The 20908-nt window shown below is 34.8% G+C and overlaps 2 protein-coding genes across 6 annotated transcripts; both read left to right on the top strand.

Moving 5' to 3' along the window:
• The first annotated feature begins 3764 nt into the window (after positions 1-3764).
• Positions 3765-7482, top strand: LOC137735770 (large ribosomal subunit protein uL3y). Of its 3 annotated transcripts, none has more exons than XM_068475213.2 (6): positions 3765-3896; positions 4815-4919; positions 5417-5527; positions 6024-6328; positions 6480-6889; positions 7043-7482. In XM_068475213.2, the coding sequence occupies exons 2-6, from the start codon at positions 4835-4837 to the stop codon at positions 7299-7301; spliced, it is 1170 nt and encodes a 389-aa protein (XP_068331314.1). In that variant the 5' UTR covers positions 3765-3896; positions 4815-4834; the 3' UTR covers positions 7302-7482. The 3 variants fall into 3 exon arrangements, with proteins under 3 accessions (XP_068331314.1, XP_088542337.1, XP_068331316.1); XM_088686211.1 differs by having other exon boundaries at positions 3779-3896; positions 4807-4919; XM_068475215.2 differs by having other exon boundaries at positions 3783-3896; positions 4788-4919.
• Positions 7483-10934: 3452 nt separating this feature from the next.
• LOC137745563 (uncharacterized) lies at positions 10935-12698 on the top strand. 3 transcript variants are annotated; one of them, XM_088685353.1, is made up of 3 exons: positions 10935-11270; positions 12020-12376; positions 12476-12698. In XM_088685353.1, the coding sequence occupies exons 2-3, from the start codon at positions 12068-12070 to the stop codon at positions 12626-12628; spliced, it is 462 nt and encodes a 153-aa protein (XP_088541479.1). In that variant the 5' UTR covers positions 10935-11270; positions 12020-12067; the 3' UTR covers positions 12629-12698. The 3 variants fall into 3 exon arrangements, with proteins under 3 accessions (XP_088541479.1, XP_088541478.1, XP_088541477.1); XM_088685352.1 differs by having other exon boundaries at positions 10936-11270; positions 11985-12376; XM_088685351.1 differs by having other exon boundaries at positions 10937-11270; positions 11885-12376.
• Positions 12699-20908: the final 8210 nt, after the last annotated feature.

Here is a 20908-nt window from a genome sequence, read left to right as displayed (position 1 = left end):
ATTACTATCACCACACCCGCAGAGTGACTAGCCAGAAATCCTATCTAACAGGTGACCTTAGTGCTTTGACGGAATTATTTTACCATGAGGTCAATACATATTTGTACATCTCAGTAACAAAGCTATCTCAAATTTCTATCTTAATTTCATTCTTTAGCTCATTGATCACAAATACAGCGACTTAACAAATCCAAATTCTTTCAAACTTTCATCTTTTCTTTCATCACTCTAATGCACATCACAGCAACTATCCTTTTGCATTTAAAACCTTGAAAACCGAAATACCCAGCATTCTAAATCACCAAATTTCACTAAAAATTGAAACAATATCCTAAAAGAAATTGAATCCAGACATCACCAACCCATAAAAGTAAGAGATTTTCAATAATCAACAGAGTCAACAACAAAAGAAACATTAAATTAACAAATAAATGAATAATTAATCAGTTATGTAAGAAATCGGAAGTGTAAAACACACCTTGAGGGGTGGGTGGGGGGAGATCGAGATGGGGCATTGAGATTGAAGGCTGTAACGGAAGAAATCGGACTCGTGAGGGCAGAGAGCAGAAGAAGAAATTAATCGAAACGAAGCTGCCAAGGCAGCGATATACAACAATATTACAGATTTATCCATAGACGGTGAACAACGATAACTAGTCGAATCGACGAATGGGAGGAGAAGAAGAAGGAAGAGGAGAACAGGGAAACGAAGAGGAGAACACAGGCGAGAAAAGGGCAAAATCGAAAAAATGGAAAAACCAAAATAAGGGTATGAAATTTTACGAGAAACAAAATCTGGGATAAGAAGAATTGCAACGCAGCAAAAGAAAATAGCAGCCAAACCCTAACCTAAAAATTTAATTAATTAATTATAGCAAAAATTGAAAGCAAGTCGAGTAGTTGGTGCCTGGAAGGCGACGGCGGTGTGGCGTTGAGAGTGACGGAGAGAAACGAAAAGGAGGAGGAGGAAGAGGTGCAGCGGCGGGAGGGAAGAGGGGTGTAGAGTGCAGCGGCGGGAGTTTTTTGCAACAGAGAAGGAGAGAGTGCAGAGTGTAGGATCGGGAGAAGGAGAAAGGAGAAAGGAGGGGGCAGTTTTGGTAAATTGAAAAAATTCATTAATGGGGTACTGTAGCTCCGCGTTTTGGAAAAATAAGCGGCTTCTGAAAGCTGCAAAATGCAGCTTCCACTTTTTGGCTTTTTTTCATGTGAAACTTTGAAATAAAGCTGTTTTGGGATGTTTACCAAACACCAAAATCCTTATCAGCTTTTTTTCATGGCAGCTTTTTAAAAAAGCACCTCAACCCCAAACTGGGGCTAACTAGGTGGATCGTGTGCTGTACAATTATATGACATCAAAGCTTTGGCGATGGTGGAATTCCAAGTCATGTTGAAATGAGTGTCATCTTTGTCGTCTAAAAGATATCATTGCCACTCATGTCAAATGGGACGTCGTCGTATATTATCTACTCAGCTCTACGTTGAAAGTAGGTATTATCTCGATTATTATTGCGTCTTGGGTTACTATAAAGAACCTTTGGGTTAATATAATGTAGATAAGCTTTTGGGTTACTATAAAGAACCTTTGGGTAACCACTCGTGCATGTATTTGATATCCTATATAAAAATGGTCTAATGATAATGGAAATACACTCTTATTTCCTCCTCCTAATCCCTATCTTGTTTCTATTTTCTTTTTTTCCCTATATTGTATTTCCGACAATACATGTATTATATGACGATATTGTTAAAAAGATACTTTGAAAAATACGATCATTTTTCTTAAATTGCAACATTGATTTATTTTTGTTGTTTTAATAGTGTGTTGCCACTTAGTACTACGATCTAGTGGTTTTCTTCTTCACTTATAAGTGAGAGATTTTTGGTTCGATAATTTACATGAAGAACTACTGAACTCAATCACTTGCTGCCATTACTCTTTAATTTTATGCTGAAGTCTATCCTATAAAAGTACTTAAATTGGATCAAGGATCGATTTTTAAGTTTTGTCATAAACCAAATTGGTTACTTCCAATTATGTGGATTCATATTCTGCTGTTTCTATTTTATTACACTCAAATTAGTCAAATCAAATTATATTTAAGTAAGAGGTTTAGGGTTATAAGTGAGAGGTTTTTTGTTTGATAATTTACATAAAGAACTACTGAACTCAATCACTTGCTACCATTACTCTTTAATTTTATGCTGAAGTCTATCCTATAAAAGTACTTAAATTAGATCAGGGATCGATTTTTAAGTTTTGTCGTAAACCAAATTGGTTACTTCCAATCATGTGGATTCATACTCTGCTGTTTCTGTTTTATTACACTCAAATTAGTCAAATCTAATTATATTTAAGTAAGATTATTTGCTAGACTCAAAACAAGCATGTTACTTATGGCCCCAATACTTATAACTCAAGGTTTAACTCTCGGGTTTCCACCACAACTCCCAAAAAGTTCTAAAACCTGAACCCAAACAACATCTAAATCCCTAGTATTCGTTTGACAAAGAACTCCATTATGGTGGATTATTTTTATTTTGGGGGTTGGAGGAGGGGAGTTAACATCTGGAGTTGATTCTTTAATATGAGGGAGTTGATTTTTATACACCATTCTCTATTTCGTGGCCATTATTAAACTTATTAAACAAAACAACATATATGCTACATTATGCTATGTAGAAGAAGAAAAAGACTGTGTTCATCATGTATTTCATAGCTCGTTTAAAAGTGTTTTTAAAATGACTAAAAAAGAGTTTTTGATAACAATATTTTTGAAATCAATCCTTAATAAAAATGCCAAGTAAATTCTGAAAAAACATTTAAAGTGTGATTTAGAATCTAAAAACATTTTTTTTCTAAAAATGCTTAGTCATTTACAAATCACTTTCAAACAAACCCTTCATGCAACAGTGTACTTTGACGAATTTTGAATCACAGTGACAAGTATTCCTCATGATTCAGAACATACTACATATTTTTTGGGTGTATTAGTGGTGGCTTCACCGGCTTACATGCTACATCTATTTTAATACAACAATATATATACTAAGTGGCGGATGAGTAAATTAGTATCAAACTTTTTGTCTACAAATTTAAACTTAAGATCTTTTATTTATAAATAAAGAAAATTACCACTATACCATAATCTAAAATACATGTTAGGGCTTGTTTGAAAGTGCTTTTTGGGAGAAACACTAAATATGAGCTCATTTGGATGTGCTTTTTACATGACTGAAAACGCTTTTAATGAAAATGTTTTTTGAACCAAACCTTAGTAAAAATGCAAGTTAATTATGGAAAAGTACTTAAAGTGCTTACTGGAAGAAGTACATAACTGGTGCTTCTTGCAGAAAGCACTTTAAGTGCTTTTGGAACCAAAAACATTTTCTCTAAAAGCGCTTTCAGTCATTTTAAAAGCACATCCAAGCGAGCTCTATGTGTTTTTTGCAAGAAATACTTAGATTGCTTTTTAAAAGCACTTAGATTTTAAAAACACATCCAAACGAGCTCTATTACACTCGTTTTTACCTGAAACTGGTTCCAAATTAGCTCGTTCTTGGGCTAGTCGACCCAGGTCCAAGACCTAACAAATTTTCCAAGTTTAATGTAAGCCTTTTGTCCAACTTCTGTTGGACCGAGCCTGATAGTTACTGGCCTCGTACACAAGGCCCAACGTAACCCCAACTGAATTGTGCCCTAAATCTAACGGATGACAATCCATGTTATCATTTTATCATTTTGACAAGTTAATCGTAGCCGTGGGTTCCACTTTAAAAGCACTGTAAGACCCCATTAACATAGCTAGGGTTCGCTCAGTCAGTCTCACCGAAGAAAATCCATTGCTGGTTGCGCCTCTTGCTTCCTACAATTTCCCTCTCTTCCTCTCGATTCGCAGGTAGCATCGTTCAATTTCTCTGAAAATTTTAGGTCTTTCATATAATTCATGGAAATTTTTTGTCTTCTTTAATTTGTAGTTCTACCAATGCCCATAATTCTTGGAAATTTGAATCGAAAGTTTAATTTTGGATCGATAAAATGAAATCGCTTTATGATTATTCTATTTTGTAATATAGGACTGTTAGGTTTTTGGGGTTTTCATAGAATTTCCGTTTGTATTTGTTGTGATTTTAATTTGTACTTGTTGCCCTGATCACTGTGGACATGTTTGATACTACCAACTTCCTCCGTTGGCGAAACCGAATTGCTTCCCATGAGAACATTGTGAGTAATCAAGGCTGGGGTCTCAAAAGGGCTCTGGTTTTACCAAAACCCTAATTGGGGTTTTGGAAAGAAATACCGAGGAGCCCGAGAATTGGCACCATTTTTGTGCCATAGGCCTTTGGTTGTTGGGAGCATTTGGTGTCGCCGATTGGAGAATGTGGTTGTATTCTACCTTGCTTTCGGTTTACGGGCGTCTCGTTTGAGATTTCAATTGTTTTGTACGTTTTGGTGATTCCAGTTTATTTTCAATTGTTTTTACAGTTTTAGGATCTTTTACAACCAATTTTTGGACCTTGAAGTTGTAACAGTGCAATGGTTTCTTGCCAGCAATTTTTTTTTTTTTACAGTTTTAAGATCTTTTGTCATCAATTTTTGGATTTTTTGATAGTTATACCACAAAGATTAGTTTTTGGCGTTTGGTAAAATCATTTTTGTAGTTTAATTTTATGTTGATGCTGTATTGTTTTTCTTTATCAAAGTGTGAAAATAATTTGTTTCATTATTTTACCTGAACGTGTTATTATTGTTTGAAATACATGACTGAATTTATTTGAGTAATTGTAAGGAAATCTGAGGTTTTGAAGCTTTGTAGACCTAGTTTGAGAAGGAAGCATGTCTCATCGTAAGTTTGAACACCCAAGACATGGCTCTTTGGGGTTTCTTCCAAGGAAAAGAGCAGCCCGCCACAGAGGAAAAGGTTTATTCTTTGTTTTCAGTTTTAACGTGCTATTTAGTAGTCTGTGTTTCTTTGAAAGTTGCAATTCAATGATATATTGACTCGTGTTTGTTTGAACTTGCTCCTGATTTTTTTTACAATGAAATGCACTGGCTTTTTATCTCATGTGTGTGTTACTATTGTGAAGGAGCGTTATAAGTTGCACGTAACTTGTGGACCTGTATTTTAGCCATTGGTTCAGTTATATAGGAATGAGAATGCTTAGTTGGTACAGATGTGCGTGTTTCATCTCATTTTATATCATAACTAATATTTCTCATACAAGTTGTTGGTTTCTCAGTGTATATCCATGATGGAATGCTATTGTATATTTTATCCACTTAGTTTGTAGCAGCAACATTTGTATTTATATCTTAAGACTATTTTTTTCTGTTACTGTTCTTTATGAAACTGTTTAATCTAACTTTAGGGTTGTTTTCTCAATGGAAAATCTGGCTTACATGATTTTGTTTATGCAGTGAAGGCCTTCCCTAAAGATGATCCAACAAAAACTCCCCGATTGACTGCTTTCCTGGGATACAAAGCTGGAATGACCCATATTGTGAGAGATGTTGAAAAACCCGGGTCAAGTGAGTTGGTCTATTGTTTTGGCTTGTATTTTAGGAAACTCTTTACTTTGAGGAAAACTTTGTGATAAAAAAATTAATAGAAATATAAGATAAAAATTAGGAGAATTACATTGATGACATTTTTCAGCAAAATTTTTGTATTTGCATTGTAAATTCTATAGAATACTATGATGTTTTGTATGTACCAGAACAATGCTTGTGCTGATTTTCTTGATGTTTTCTTGAATTAAGCTTTACGCGGTTTTTATTGATCAGTGGTCTGAAGTTTTTGAATTAGAAAGTTACGAGGGATCTATTTTCTATTATTCTATGTTAGTTCCCATTTGTATTGAATTGTAGTATCCTGTTATTGACTTGTCTTAAAAGAGTGTTGTAACCTGTTCTTCCGGTTACGTAAGTGTAGTAGTATTGTTTTGTGGCTTGTTCTTTGTGCTTGGTCTAATTATATATTATCTGTACCTGTATTATGTTCTGAAATTAATATTTTTCCCTGCAGAGCTACACAAGAAAGAAACATGTGAAGCAGTTACAGTTATTGAAACACCACCAATGGTGGTGGTTGGTGTTGTTGGTTATGTGAAGACACCCCGTGGTCTCCGGTCCTTGGACACAGTTTGGGCCCAGCATCTGAGTGAGGAGGTGAAGAGGAGATTCTACAAGAACTGGTGCAAGTCAAAAAAGAAAGCATTCAGCAAGTACTCAAAAAAGTATGAGAGCGAAGATGGGAAAAAAGACATCCAGGCTCAGTTGGAGAAAATGAAGAAATATTGCACTGTGATTCGTGTTTTAGCCCACACCCAGGTAAATGATTTTGGTTTGTTTTCTGAACAGAAAAAAAGTATGTGATTACTGGAGTGTTAAGTAAAACAGTTACCCTGTTTGCTGCCATTCCGATGTTCTATTGCTAAACTTTTATATAGAATTTAATCTTTTTTTGGCTTATCTTTTGCAGATTAGGAAAATGAAGGGATTGAAGCAGAAGAAAGCCCATCTGATGGAGATTCAAGTGAATGGTGGGGACATTGCAAAGAAGGTTGACTATGCTTATAGCATGTTTGAGAAGCAGGTTCCTGTTGATGCTGTTTTCCAGAAAGATGAGATGATTGACATTATTGGGGTTACTAAGGGGAAGGGTTATGAGGGTGTGGTGACTCGATGGGGCGTCACCCGTCTTCCAAGGAAGACCCATCGTGGTCTACGTAAAGTAGCCTGTATTGGTGCCTGGCATCCAGCTAGGGTGTCGTTTACTGTTGCCAGGGCTGGGCAGAATGGTTACCATCATCGTACTGAGATGAACAAGAAGATTTACAAGCTCGGAAAGGCTGATCAAGAGTCACACTCTGCAATGACTGAGTTTGACAGGTTGGTGCCTCTTCCTTTGTAATTTTCTTCTTCGTTTGACTTCACCGGGATCAAATTTGCATCATATTTGCATCATCGGTTTACTTGTACGTGTTGGAAATTGGGTTTAACTTGGAACTTTTACTTATGATATTTAAATGTTTTTATGTTCAGGACCGAGAAGGATATTACCCCGATGGGAGGTTTCCCACACTACGGTGAAGTGAAACAGGATTACCTTCTAATGAAAGGCTGCTGCGTGGGTCCTAAAAAGCGCGTTGTTACTTTGAGGCAGACGCTTCTGAAGCAAACATCTAGGGTTGCTCTGGAGGATATTAAGCTCAAGTTCATTGATACATCGTCCAAATTTGGCCACGGTCGCTTCCAGACTACCCAAGAGAAGGCGAGGTACTACGGGCGGCTCAAGGCTTAATCCGGCAACGGTGATCGATCCACAGTAATCCCCATTTTCTTTCATTCATTACTAGTGATTCAGACATTTTTATGTTTCTGGTTTGGATTGCAAGTTTTGCCTGCTTCCAGTTTTGTGGTGACAGTTTATTGGATTCTTTCGTTGTTTTCCCGGTTAATTAATCCCGGGAAGTGATCGTTTAGCTGTTTCTGTCGCGTTAGCTCGTGGTTCTTTCTATTCCTGTTCAAGCTTATTGCACAAGAAGATTTGAAGGGCGATTTCGATGAGTGTTTTGGATTAATTCTTAGTAATAATGCAGAAGAATTTTTGAAAAAATACTTAATTTCTTTCTGCGAAAAGCACTTTTAACAATAGGGCTTTTACTACTTCCAAACGAGTAAATAATTTTGACGATTTTTTGTGCTTATCCACCCTGACACCGCCCATTGTTAATGATATTAATCTCATGATTCGAATTGGTAAATTTTCAAGTTCTTCAGATGCATCATACGCTAATAGAAAATTGTTAAAATCGATTAGCCATTTGATTATTATTGTGAAAGGGACCCACACGTTTGTAGAAAGTTTTGGGTTGATGTTTTGTCACAGCCCACATACGTATTTGTTGATCCGAAGAAAATAAATAAATAAATAAAAAAGGAAACTTTAAAGATTATTTTAACGAAAAATTATATTTTTATACTAAAAAAATCAATCATGTTACTATTTACTTTATCCTTATTGTTAAAACGTAAAATTTTCAAATTATTTTCATTAGTTTTTTTAATAAAAAAGGCAAAATATAGCATGTGAAGTGGTAAAAACTGGTAGTACATATATGTCCTCCTTGAGGGGTGCAAAAACCAAATCCAAAACAAAAACAGCAGTCAGAGTCAGACGGTGAGACCATGTTGAACAATGAGAATGGCGTCGTTGTCGGAGGTCACGAAGGAGAGAGATAATATTAGTGTGGTTAGAAGTAGGTCGCTGATTCGAATTAAGTATTTATCTTTTCTTTTGATTGTGTACTATGTAGTGTTTTCACCTGATGGCAAACCTTAAATAAAAAGAAAATATTTGCTAATAAGAGGTTAAGTGAAAATGTCCTCTATTTAAAGTGTCGAGAACATAAGATATTGAGTTAAGTTACAGTCTAAATTCATTGTTTGACAACAATTATTGGCATAAGATACATACGTTCTGAAAACTTTAGTAATGTTGTTGTTGTTGTTGTTTTTTTTTTTTTTTTTTTTTTAAATTTTAATTTAAGGTGTAAAAATATTAAAAATATGAAAGAGTAATGTTGTGGTTGTTATTTTTGTTTTTATTTTTTATTTTTTTTTTAAATTTAAGGTGTAAAAATATTAAAAATATGAAAGAGTACTAGTTTAGATAGGCCTTCACATCAGTCTCAGACATGGTGATGGCCTTGTTGACAAAAGGCTTGCACTCAATGGCCAAGGCTGCCCCTCTCTTCCTCATTTTTCTCAGCAATTTTTTATTATTATTATTATTATTATTTTAAATTTATTATTAAGAAGGAGTGAATGAGTTCGAAATTATTATAATAATTTAGAAGAGGAAGGAGTTTTGAACTTGGCATATCTAAAAATTCAATACTCTATCCATTAGGATATTGAACCATATGCTGGATTTATTTTCTAAAAATTCCCCCTTTTTGTGTAAATCGGCTTGTGAAATGTGTAAAAAAATAAGAAAACCGCATGCGAAAATCACTCTTCTTTAATTTTTCTATCTTACTCGTGTCTAATTAGAATTCAAGATTTCGATAATAAATTCTATGGTCCAATGAAATATTATATTTTTATTCTTAAGACCACGCTACAAGGCTCTGCTTTGTGAGTCAACATGGCCCTTTACTTTAAAACTTTGCTTTGAGTTTTGGTGGGTTTTTCGTTGTAAAGAATTCAGGTAATTGGCTCTAGTGATTCTGACAAAAGTCTCAAAAGGGCATCTTTTATTTATAAAAATATGTATATGAAGAACAATTTGATGTGGTCTACATGTCACCTCCTCCTTTTTGTAGCTTTGGTCTTTTATGCATGCTAATTGCTTTTGCTACCCCTATTGCCCCATTTTCTTTCTTCTCTTGAATCATTCCTTTCTCGTTGGAGTAAAATCCACAACAAATTTCCATGTTCGGAATTTAGAGATTGAGATATCAGAGCCGTTTTAGAGAAAGAAGATTTGAATTATGCAAGTTTTTTAATTTTTATGAAACATACTATTAAAATTGATTATTTTTAAAATTAAAATTAAGTGACTCGAATTTTTCGATCTATACACTTTGAACAATCCGAAGTAGATTTCAATACTTCCTCAACTGCTGGTACAGCACAGCTATGATTGATTCTATATATCCCTCTCTCTCTCTCTAGATTTCCCACCTTAATTTTTTCATTTAAATTTAATTTTTTTGGTATTTTCATATTAAAATTTAATACACACCTTGCACCTGCAGCAGCCTTTAGTTCGTTTTAATAATCTTTAGCAGCTTTTTCTTTCTTATGTCTTTATTTTTTTGCTCTTTCTTTTTATTTAGTGGGTAATTATTGGAGATTATGTGAGATATTGTTCACCTTTCCATGATTACACTCCAATGCTAATGTTGGATTTGAAATCTTTGTGACGTTTAACCCAAAAGTTTAAAATTAGGTTCCACAAATTGAGTAGTTTCCCAACTCTATTTTTTTTTTTTTCCTTTCTAGATTATAATTATAAACTTGGAAGATATGGAGTAGTTGAAATTAACGAAAGATTTGACGCAAAACATAGTGTAGTTGTGTTCTATAATTCTTATAGTCGACCATACTTAATGGGATAAAGGTTAATTGTTGTTGTTATAGTTATAAACTTGGAATGATCATGTTTGTGCATGTTGGTTAAGCACTTGATGCATATAATCTTTTACTCATTGGTAATTTATGTAAAGAAAATGTAGTAAAGCCAAGAATGGCTAAGAAATCATAACTTAGTGCTAATTTCCACCAAAGGGCAGATGGATTCATGTGGGTTAATGAGTAGGTTTAGAAATGCAAATTGTGACCTAAATGAACTTTTTTAGAACAGTGTTTGACTCCTTACGTTAAAAAGTCATTCTTCTTTCTCTTACAATCATTCAGTCTCTTTTTCGTCATCTAAAAATCATCTCTAGAAAATTCATTTGATTTAGAGACTATTTAGTCATCCATAAAAATCAAACAAATTGATTTAGAGATTTATTTACCATAATCGTCGATTTGTTTAACACATATGAATAGCTAAACAGAATTCAAAATGAATGATTTTTTTTCTTCTAGAGATGATCTTTAGATGATAAAGAGAATAAATGGTTTCGATTATGACGATTGTATGATGAAACGATATCACATAATCATTCAAGAATGAAGGACTTCTCACATGTAAGAAGCCAAGTATTTTTTTTTTGTATGCCAATGATATTCTAGTCTAAATTAAGCTACGAGGAAAATAAATTAAACTTGGTGCAGTGGTAATATAGCTGACTTGATTGCGTCCATATTTTATTACCCTAATTAAATGAAGTTTAGCACTTAAAAAAAGTTGTCAACTTTTAAAAAGCACCAAAGGGAGCGTTGTTTTTGGCTAGACAGACAGGGAGGCCCATTCTTTTGATTTCTTTAAGTTTGCTTCTTCAGACAAGGTATAGTATCCATTAAGCTAGGCATCAAAGATCATGAAGAAAAACATGAAAAGATGTACTACCAATTGCCAAAGCCAAAGGGATTATCATATAACTTTGTCTTTACATTTTCTGTGGCATTGGAGGATATTATAAAGCTATATAGCTGGGTGAGAGCTGTTTTCTTCTAAATAATACAATCAGAAGTGTGTGTGTGGGTGACTTGTTCTTCTGTGGCAGCTAGTTAAGCTATCGGATCGGAGACGATGATCACGGTTGCTGCTGTATCTGTGGAGCAGAAACAATGGATTTACTGCTTCTAAGACCAGGTTAGTCCTTAAACATCTAGATTTTATGTCATTGCACTGCTGATTATGTTCCTAATAGTGTCCGAAAAATCTTTACTCTTTCGGTTGATCCCATTGGAACTTTTAGGTCTGTTGAAAATGTTGTTGAAGTGATTTTTTATACAAGCAGGATTCATTAATTCAGTCCATTTAACTTAATTCAGTGATTATGTTGTTTTGTGCATTTTCTGTAATGTGATTAGTTAAATGAATTAGAGTACTTGACCAAAAACCCAATGCTGCAACCTGAAAATGCATAAATGTTGCCCCCAATTTCAATGCAGTAAGCTGTTTCTTTTGCTGCAGACTTGGGCGTATCCAAGTTGGCTTTAGCAATTCGCTCCCCCCTCTGCTTGCAACTCCAAATTCCCCACCCCGTACTTTTAGATAAATTTAGTATAGATTATCGCTCCAAATACTTGTTTGGTTTTGAATTTTCAACAGAAGAAATCCTTTATGTCTCCTGTATTATGCAACATAAATTGAGTGGCAGATACATTTAAGTTGTTGATTATGGAATTTGTTTCCATTTTTCTGGTTTTCGTTTATTCATGTTGATTTCAGCAGAGTATTGGTTTTCATGTGTTCCTTTTCAGTTTGAGGTTGAAGTGTTCAAAATGTATGTGCAAATACAAACATACAGATGAAGAAATATTAGCTGCAATAAGCATACATTTGATTACTCTCGTTAATTAGTTCGTAGCTTACCCATACCAAATACCCGAAATCAGCTGCTTTGTAGAGGGGGGAGGAAAGCAAAAGCCTAGTGACCGGAGACTATGAACGAGACTGGTTCTGAAAGACCAAAGCCATGGAACATATACTACACAAGTTCAGACCCTTCTTCTTCTCAATCAGGAATTGATCGACAAGTGCAATGGAAAGGCTCCGGGACATCGAGCATGAGTGCCATTTCTTACGGTTTTGTAGCCACGGCTATCTTGATTTCCATGTTTCTTATCATGGCTATCTTTGAACATTTGTTTAAGCCAAGTCCTAATTCCTTTTCCACGCCTCAAGCTCTCACTCATCATGCTTCTCCCGAGTCCGGACATTTTGACAAGCATGGAAGAAATATTCCACAAACAGTAAGTTTGTTTCTACTTGGTATATATTGTTCTCGAAAGAAGGCAATTACATGTACTTGTTTGAGCTAGCTGATCATAATTTGTTCATCGATGTCACAGGTTTCAACATCATATGCGCCAGATTTCTCAGTAGTGATGCCAGGAGAGCAGTGTCCGACCTACATTGCACAACCAGCTCCTCTGCCGAGCTGCTCCAGGGAAGGGATTTATTGGCCTTCCCATGAACATAATAAATTTGTACTTCCTCGTTAGGATGATTGTAGATGATGCTTTCACTGCGGCGTTATATTATAACTACCGAGAGAGGCTGTTTGTATATCAATTTCCTGCCTGCGAATAACCTATTGTCCATTGACAGGGATTTTACCGCTATCAAAAGTAGAGATAAAAACATTTAAAAATGCTTGCAAGAGTACAAGGTAGTAGTTGTAGTATAAACGGCTCAAACATGATTGTTTTCCACAAGGATTGAATAAATAATTTGTGTTTAAAACCAACTCTTAATTAATTATTTAAAACAAAGTTTGGAAAATATTGATTTTGAGATTTAAAATAATAAAAACGAATTTAAATTAAAAACAATTAAATACATCAACTATAAACCAATTTAAAGAAAATCAATTTGTAAAAGCCCTAGGTTCAGCCGTCACCTTAATAATCCTATGTAGTTCTTCCAATTATATATGAACTACCCATGCATATTTTGAAGGTTAGGTTTTCCTAAATATATTCTACTTGGAACCTCCAACATAGAATGTATATCTAACGTGCAACTCGTTTGGATGTTCGGATCAAATATGAACATGAAAGACTCATTAAGTTTTATGAAAACCTTTTAAAAAATCATGCAATCCTTAAGACGTGATGTTCATCCTAAATGAAATTACAATTACTAACCACAAGAAGCTAGCGCCAATTTCGGGGAACCTTTTGACCAAATTACATCAAATTACTTTTCTAAATATCATTAATGGTCGCGAATCACTAAGACAATTATATAGCTTAAAACAGTGATTAATAATTCAAAACATACATGCATAGTATCATAAGTAAATTGAAAAGAAACTACATATTCTTGCTAAGGCTCGTGGCTTCACCCTAGCAAACGAAATTAGCTATGAACAATCATAAAACAAAATATTATTGAGAACAAGGATATAAAACACCTTGAAAAATAGTGCGTGCGCTTCCCTTCCTCTCTTTTTTAAATTAATATTTTCCGTTAATATTCTTGAGGGTGGAATCGTAATTTAACAACGTTTTCGGCCTCACTACTATAATTTTCACTTATTTTTTTAATTTTCGACATAAATACTCTACTAAATATACATTTGTTGCCCAATAAATTGTAAATCCGCTTCCAAATGCCTTATAAAATTTTCCTTAATGGTCATTGAAAATATTTCGCAAAAATAAAAATATTGCAATTTTGACAAAAACGGTTTTTAGTCAGCTTCTACAACTTCGTACATAAATCGTTGTTAATTTTTCACCTTCATCTCCCCATGAAGTTTGAAGATTATAGTAATACTTTTCGTTATATTCTTGAGGGTGGAACGCTATTTTAACAATGTTTTGGGCCTCCCTACTATATTTTTCAATTATTTTTTTAGTTTTCAACTTAAATAGTCTACTAAATATACATTTGTTGCTTAATAAATCGTAAACTTGCTTCCAAATAAATAAATAAAATAGAAAAGGATACGATCAGTACTTCCATACCGATTGTCCACAGTAACTGTCGCTACTTTGGTAGCAACAGTTACAAAGACGAATCGCTAGCTTTGTACCAAACCCCTCTTTTCAATTTTTTCTTTTTAGTTTTTTAGTTTTTGTTTTTTGCTTATGTTCTCTTACCATAACAACAAACTATCAAACTCATATTCTTCAAAATATATTTTTTCATGCAAAATCTATTATCGTACATATTTAAACACTTGTAATCAACGATTTAAAACCTAAATTTAAAGATATTTGAATTTAATAGTGGTTATTCAGATAAAGTAATGTACGAAGAAAAAACTCAAAGGAATAAACAAAAAAGCAGAAAATAAATTAAAAAAAAATGGAATTGGGAAAGATCGATACCACGCTACCGATCCTCACCCAGTCGTATTTAAATCATTGTTCAATCACCGTGAAGTTTTGAAAATTAAGGTAAGACTTTCCGTTAAGATTCTTCAGGGTAGAACCCTATTTTTGGGTCTCACTACTATATTTTTCACTTATTTTTTTAGTTTTCAATTGAAATATTCTACTAGATGTACATTTGTTGCTCAATACATCGTAAATCCACTTCCACATGCCTTACAAAATTTTCCATTATGAAAATAAAAAATTTTCATTTTTGACAGAAAACGTGGGTTCACACTTACGTTTTTAGTCCGTTTTGCAAATTCGTACATAAATCGTCGTCCAATCTATTCATTTTCGCCTTCGCCTCATCGTGAAGTTTTGAAAATTAAGGTTGACATTCCATTGATATTCTTGAGGGTGGAATCTAATTTTAACAATGTTTTGGGTGACACAACCTAACCTGGAATGTCCACCTGGACTTTGAATCGAGCTGTACTAGTCGACACCAGAAAGGTGACGAAGCCATATAGTGTTGTGATGTGGAAAATATAAATAAATTTAAACCTAAAAGTGCCTAAATGCAAGAGTGCGCATGTGAGCGGGAATGAACCCATTTCACACGTGATGTCAAAGCATAAGTAAAGTATAGTAAAGTAGAATGAGAATTCTACCATGAAAGGTGAACTCCTAAACCAAGATTTGTCAAGAATCCTCGTCGACATGAAAGCTCAGCTACTAAAACCTAACAAGGGTAAGTGAGCCTAAATATAAAGCTTGTAAAACCTTTTCAAAAATGTAATAACCCTTTGCAGTAAAACAAGTATTGTTTCCAAATATATATACTACATATATTATGAAAACGTTTATCATAAACAGTAATATCACCATAACGCAACAATTCACGATATTCAGGATATAAAACGCATGACCATCGGTAATCACCAACAAACATACAATATCGGGTCCTCATTGACATTTGTTGACATGAGTTCATGCAGAGGTATTCTGACATGAATAGGACTGAGTATAATAGTAATTTATGCTTTAGTACTACAATCACGTGAAGACTGGCGCTATGCGCGTCACATACGAGTCCTAATTGCCCATAGCAATCTAGGACATGACTGGCACCTACAATGGATCCAAAGTGAGGGAACGATGCGATGTGAACATACACGTGAAGCCTGGCCCTAGCCTGGACGAGTACAAACACCAGTGTAGCACACGATGAGCAAATAATGTAATTATAATCATATAATGGTAAATCGATAATTCAATAATTCTAGTCAATGCAATACTATTCATGACCGTAAATCTAATTAAGGCATCAATAATAATACGCACACCTATGCATCCCATAGAACGTAGCATAATTTCATAAATAATGTTAATACGCTAATTCTTTTAAACGTTATTTTAATCTAAGTGTAATGTGGAAAATTCTTTATCAAATATATAAATGGAAACTAAATAAATATATAATATTTAAAAAGCAAAGCTCCACTCGCAAATCATGTCGTTGGGTCGAACTGCCTCGCGGGCTACGAAGATTATTGCGATGTAGTTCACCTAGAAATTAAACCGTTTACGTATATAAATTTGCGTATTCGTATAAAGTACGGCTAATAAAGAAACTATTTTAAAAAGGTTGAATTTTGAAAAACGGCGGCGGATTTGGGTTCGGCATGTCGAGAAACCTAAGGAGGGACCTCTGGTTCTTCCACGAGCCGACCACCCACACGCGTCCACGAGCGCCCACGCGCCTTTGAGTACGATTGTATAGGCCTTCCTCACGAGTTCCCGCAATTTTGCAGGTTTTAATCCAAATTTCAAAGCTCTGTTTGAGCTCGTTTCTTAGCCAAAATCAATGATTTAAGAACCAAATAAAAGATAGGAATGTAGGGAACAAAACTATACCCATTGGAAGCCCAGTTGTGGCTGGCGTTGGCCCAAAAAAGGCTGAAAGTGGTTGCATCATTTGCCTGAAAATCTGGGGGAAATACTCCCCGAGATGTTTTTTGCATTATATCACCCCCATATCTCATTTTAAGGTTGAAAAACAATATAAGGCTTCGAAATAAGAAAGATGTGAAGGTTTTGAGGCTCACCATGGTAAGGGAAGGAAATGAATGGTGATACGACCATTGTACAGTGCATGTTCAATGGCTAGGTTACATTTACAGCTCGAAGTCCTAGTTTCTGGGTTAAGAAGCTTGCAGATCTTATCAGGGTAACAAGTATAGTGACGTTGATGGTGGTGATCTCTGCCTCACGACCGTATTATGCTTGCCGAGATGAAAGTATGAAAGGGGTTGAGGGAGCTAGGTACAGGACGAGTGATAATGCAAGACGAGTGACAAAGAGAATTAAGGTGGTGGCGAGTGATAGAGAGAGATGAGGTGGTGGTCTGAAATTCATCAGAATGGCGAAGGTGTGGTGGTGGCACAGTGAAGTTTTACCAAGAGGAGAGAGATATAGTTTGAGTGAAAGAGAAATAGTGTTTAAAAAAAGAGGGGAGGAAAGGGTTTGAGAGTTTAAAAGAGAGAGAGAGAGAGATGTCTAGGATAGTGGGAAGAAGATGACACAAGGACAAATGGGAGAGGAGACCCACGTGGGTGGGTCACACAGACATATATATCCTATAAGAAAATAATAAAATAATAAGGAGAAATATCTAGAATAATGAATTTACTAAAATGCCCTTCTGCTTTGTAGTTTCGTAAAATCTACATCGTAGCTCCAAATTTGATTCTGCTTGCGCCTATGGGTTTGTACTGTCGAGTACTGTAGGAATACCGTAAAATAATAGCTCATACACGTCATGAAATAATGGTCAACGAAAGTCAACAATCACCTCTAGAGGTATTTTGGCCAAATCACACATTTAAAATGAATAAAATCTTAAAATTAGGGACAGGTTGTTACATTAGGCCTCATGACTACATTTTTCACATAATTTTTTAGCTTTCGCCGTTAAATGTTCTACTAAATAGACATTTATTGCTCCAAAAACAAAAAAAACCACTTCAAAATGTGTTATAAAGATTTCATTAATGCTCACTGAAAATATTTTACAAAAATAAAAAATTTGCATTTTTGACAAAAAAATATGGGTTAACACTCATGATTTTAAGTTAGTTTTACAAATTCGTACATAAATCATCGTTCAATCTATTTGTTTTCACCTTCGCCTCATAGTGAAATTTTAAAAATTAAGGTCAAACTTTCCGTTGAGATTCTTGAGGGTGAAACCCTATTTGACAATGTTTTGGTCCTCACTATAGTATTTTTCACTTATTTTTTCAATTTTTGACTTAAATATTAAGTATACATTTGTTGCTATAAAAAAAAAAATGTCATAAAACCGCTTCCAAACACCTTATAAAGTTTTCCTTAATGCTTGCGGAAAATATTTCGCAAAAAAAATTTGCATTTTGACCAAAAAAACGTGGGTTAACACTCACGATTTCTAGTCGGTTTTACAAATTCGTACATAAATCATCATTCATACTATTTGTTCTCACCTTCGCCTCATCGTGAAATTTTGAAAATTAAGGTAAGACTTTCCGTTGAGATTCTTGAGGGTGGAACCCTAGTTGACAATGTTTTGGTCCTCACTATTGTATTTTTCATTTACTTTTTTAGTTTTCGGCTTAAATATTCTAGTAAGTGTACATTTGTTGGTTAATAAATCATAAAACTGCTTCCAAACACCTTTTAAAGTTTTCTTTAATGCTTGCGGAAAATATTTCGCAAAAATAAAAAAATTTCATTTTTGACCAAAAAAACATGGGTTAACACTCACGACTTTTTAGTCGGTTTTGCAAATTCATACATAAATCACCGGTCAATCTATTTATTTTCATCTTCACCTCAATGTGAAGTTTTGAAAATTAAGGTGAGACTTTCGATTGAGATTCTTGAGGGTGGAACCCCATTTGACAATGTTTTGGTCTTCATTATTGTATTTTTCACTCATTTTTTTCTTTAGTTTTTGGCTTAAATATTCCACTAAGTATACATTTGTTGTTCAATAAGTCATAAAACCGCTTCCAAACACCTTATAAAGTTTTGCTTAATACTCGCGGAAAATATTTCGCAAAAATAAAAAACTTCATTTTTGACAAAAAAACGTGGGTTACACACTCACGTCTTTTAGTCGGTTTTGCAAATTCGTACATAAATCACCGTTCAATCTATTTATTTTCACATTCTCCTCAATATGAAGTTTTGAAAATTAAGGTGAGACTTTCGATTGAGATTCTTGAGGGTGGAACCCCATTTGACAATGTTTTGGTCTTCATTATTGTATTTTTCACTCATTTTTTTCTTTAGTTTTTGACTTAAATATTCCACTAAGTATACATTTGTTGCTCAATAAGTCATAAAACTGCTTCCAAACACCTTATAAAGTTTTGCTTAATACTCGCGGAAAATATTTCGCAAAAATAAAAAACTTCATTTTTGACAAAAAAACGTGGGTTACACACTCACGTCTTTTAGTCGGTTTTGCAAATTCGTACATAAATCACCGTTCAATCTATTTATTTTCACATTCTCCTCAATATGAAATTTTGAAAATTAAGGTAAGACTTTCCATTGAGATTCTTGAGGGTGGAACCCCATTTTATAATGTTTTGGTCCTCACTATTGTATTTTTCACTTTTTCAGTTTTCGACTTAAATATTCTACTAAGTATACATTTGTTGGTCAATAAATCATAAAACCACTTCCAAACACCTTATAAAGTTTTCCTTAATGCTCGAGGAAAATATTTTGCAAAAATAAATAATTTCATTTTTGACACATGGGTTAATACTCACGGCCTTTAGTCGGTTTTGCAAACTTGTACATAAATCACCGGTCAATCAATTTATTTTCACCTTCACCTCAATGTGAAGTTTTGAAAATTAAGGTGAGACTTTCGATTGAGATTCTTGAGGGTGGAACCGCATTTGACAATGTTTTGGTCCTCACTATTGTATTTTTCACTTTTTCAGTTTTCGACTTAAATATTCTACTAATTATACATTTGTTGGTCAATAAATCATAAAACCACTTCCAAACACCTTATAAAGTTTTCCTTAATGCTCGAGAAAAATACTTCGCAAAAATAAAAAATTTCATTTTTGACAAAAATAACGTGGGTTAACACTCCCGGCTTTTAGTCGGTTTTGCAAATTCGTACATAAATCACCGGTCAATCAATTTATTTTCACCTTCACCTCAATGTGAAGTTTTGAAAATTAAGGTGAGACTTTCGATTGAGATTCTTGAGGGTGGATGTCATATCCCGGCCCAGGCGGGACGACTTCCCGGGCCTGCTCCACCACCGTAGTACGATATTGTCCGCTTTGGGCCCCGACCACGCCCTCACGGTTTTGTTTTTGGGAACTCACACGAGAACTTCCCGATGGGTCACCCATCCTGGGAATGCTCTCGCGCGCTACTCGCTTAACTTCGAAATTCCCATGGAACCCGAAGCCAGTGAGCTCCCAAAAGGCCTCGTGCTAGGTAAGGATAGGAATATACATTTAAGGATCACTCCCCTGGGCGATGTGGGATGTCACAATCCACCCCCCTTAGGGGCCCGACGTCCTCGTCGGCACATTTCCGGCCAGGGATTGGCTCTGATACCAATTTGTCACATCCCGGCCCGGGGCGGATCACTTCCCGGGCCCGCTCCACCACCGTAGCACGATATTGTCCGCTTTGGGCTTACCATTCCCTCACGGTTTTGTTTTTGGGAACTCACGAGCAACTTCCCAGTGGGTCACCCATCATGGGATTACTCTAGCCCCCTTCTCGCTTAACTTCGGAGTTCCTACGGAACCCGAAGCCAGTGAGCTCCCAAAAGGTCTCGTGCTAGGTAGAGATGTGAATATACATTTAAGGATCACTCCCCTGGGCGATGTGGGATGTCATAGTGGAAGTCCATTTGACAATGTTTTGGTCCTCACTATTGTATATTTCACTCATTTTTTTCTTCAGTTTTTGGTTTAAATATTCCATTAAGTATACATTTGTTGCTTAATAAATCATAAAACTGCTTCCAAACACTTTATAAAGTTTACCTTAATTATCACGGAAAATATTTTGCAAAAATAAAGATTTGCATTTTTTACCAGAAAAACATGAGTGAACACTCATGATTTTTAGTCGGTTTTATAAATTCGTACATAAATCATCATTCAAACTATTTGTTTTCACCTTTGCCTCATCGTGAAATTTTGAAATTAAGGTAAGACTTTCCGTTGAGATTCTTGAGGGGGGAACCCCATTCGACAACGTTTTGGACCTCACCATTGTATTTTTCACTTATTTTTTCAGTTTTCGGCTTAAATATTCTACTAAGTATCTCAATGTTTCTCAATAAATGATAAAACCGCTTCCCAACACCTTATAAAGTTTTGCTTAATGCTTGCAGAAAATATTTCGCAAAAATAAAAAATTTCA

The sequence above is a fragment of the Pyrus communis genome, chromosome 15 (assembly GCF_041283825.1).
Source record: "Pyrus communis isolate YQ-2024b chromosome 15, ASM4128382v1, whole genome shotgun sequence".
Classification (NCBI taxonomy): domain Eukaryota; kingdom Viridiplantae; phylum Streptophyta; class Magnoliopsida; order Rosales; family Rosaceae; genus Pyrus; species Pyrus communis.
Note: the sequence above shows the minus strand (reverse complement) of the source record. Positions and strands in the feature narration are given on the sequence as shown.

Coding starts and splice junctions, on each gene's coding strand:
- LOC137735770 (XM_068475213.2), top strand. CDS start 4,835: ATGTCTCATCGTAAGTTTGAACACCCAAGACATGGCTCTTTGGGGTTT. Junction 4,920..5,416: donor AGCCCGCCACAGAGGAAAAG/GTTTATTCTTTG, acceptor TTGTTTATGCAG/TGAAGGCCTTCCCTAAAGAT. Junction 6,329..6,479: donor GTGTTTTAGCCCACACCCAG/GTAAATGATTTT, acceptor TATCTTTTGCAG/ATTAGGAAAATGAAGGGATT.
- LOC137745563 (XM_088685353.1), top strand. CDS start 12,068: ATGAACGAGACTGGTTCTGAAAGACCAAAGCCATGGAACATATACTAC. Junction 12,377..12,475: donor GAAGAAATATTCCACAAACA/GTAAGTTTGTTT, acceptor TCGATGTCACAG/GTTTCAACATCATATGCGCC.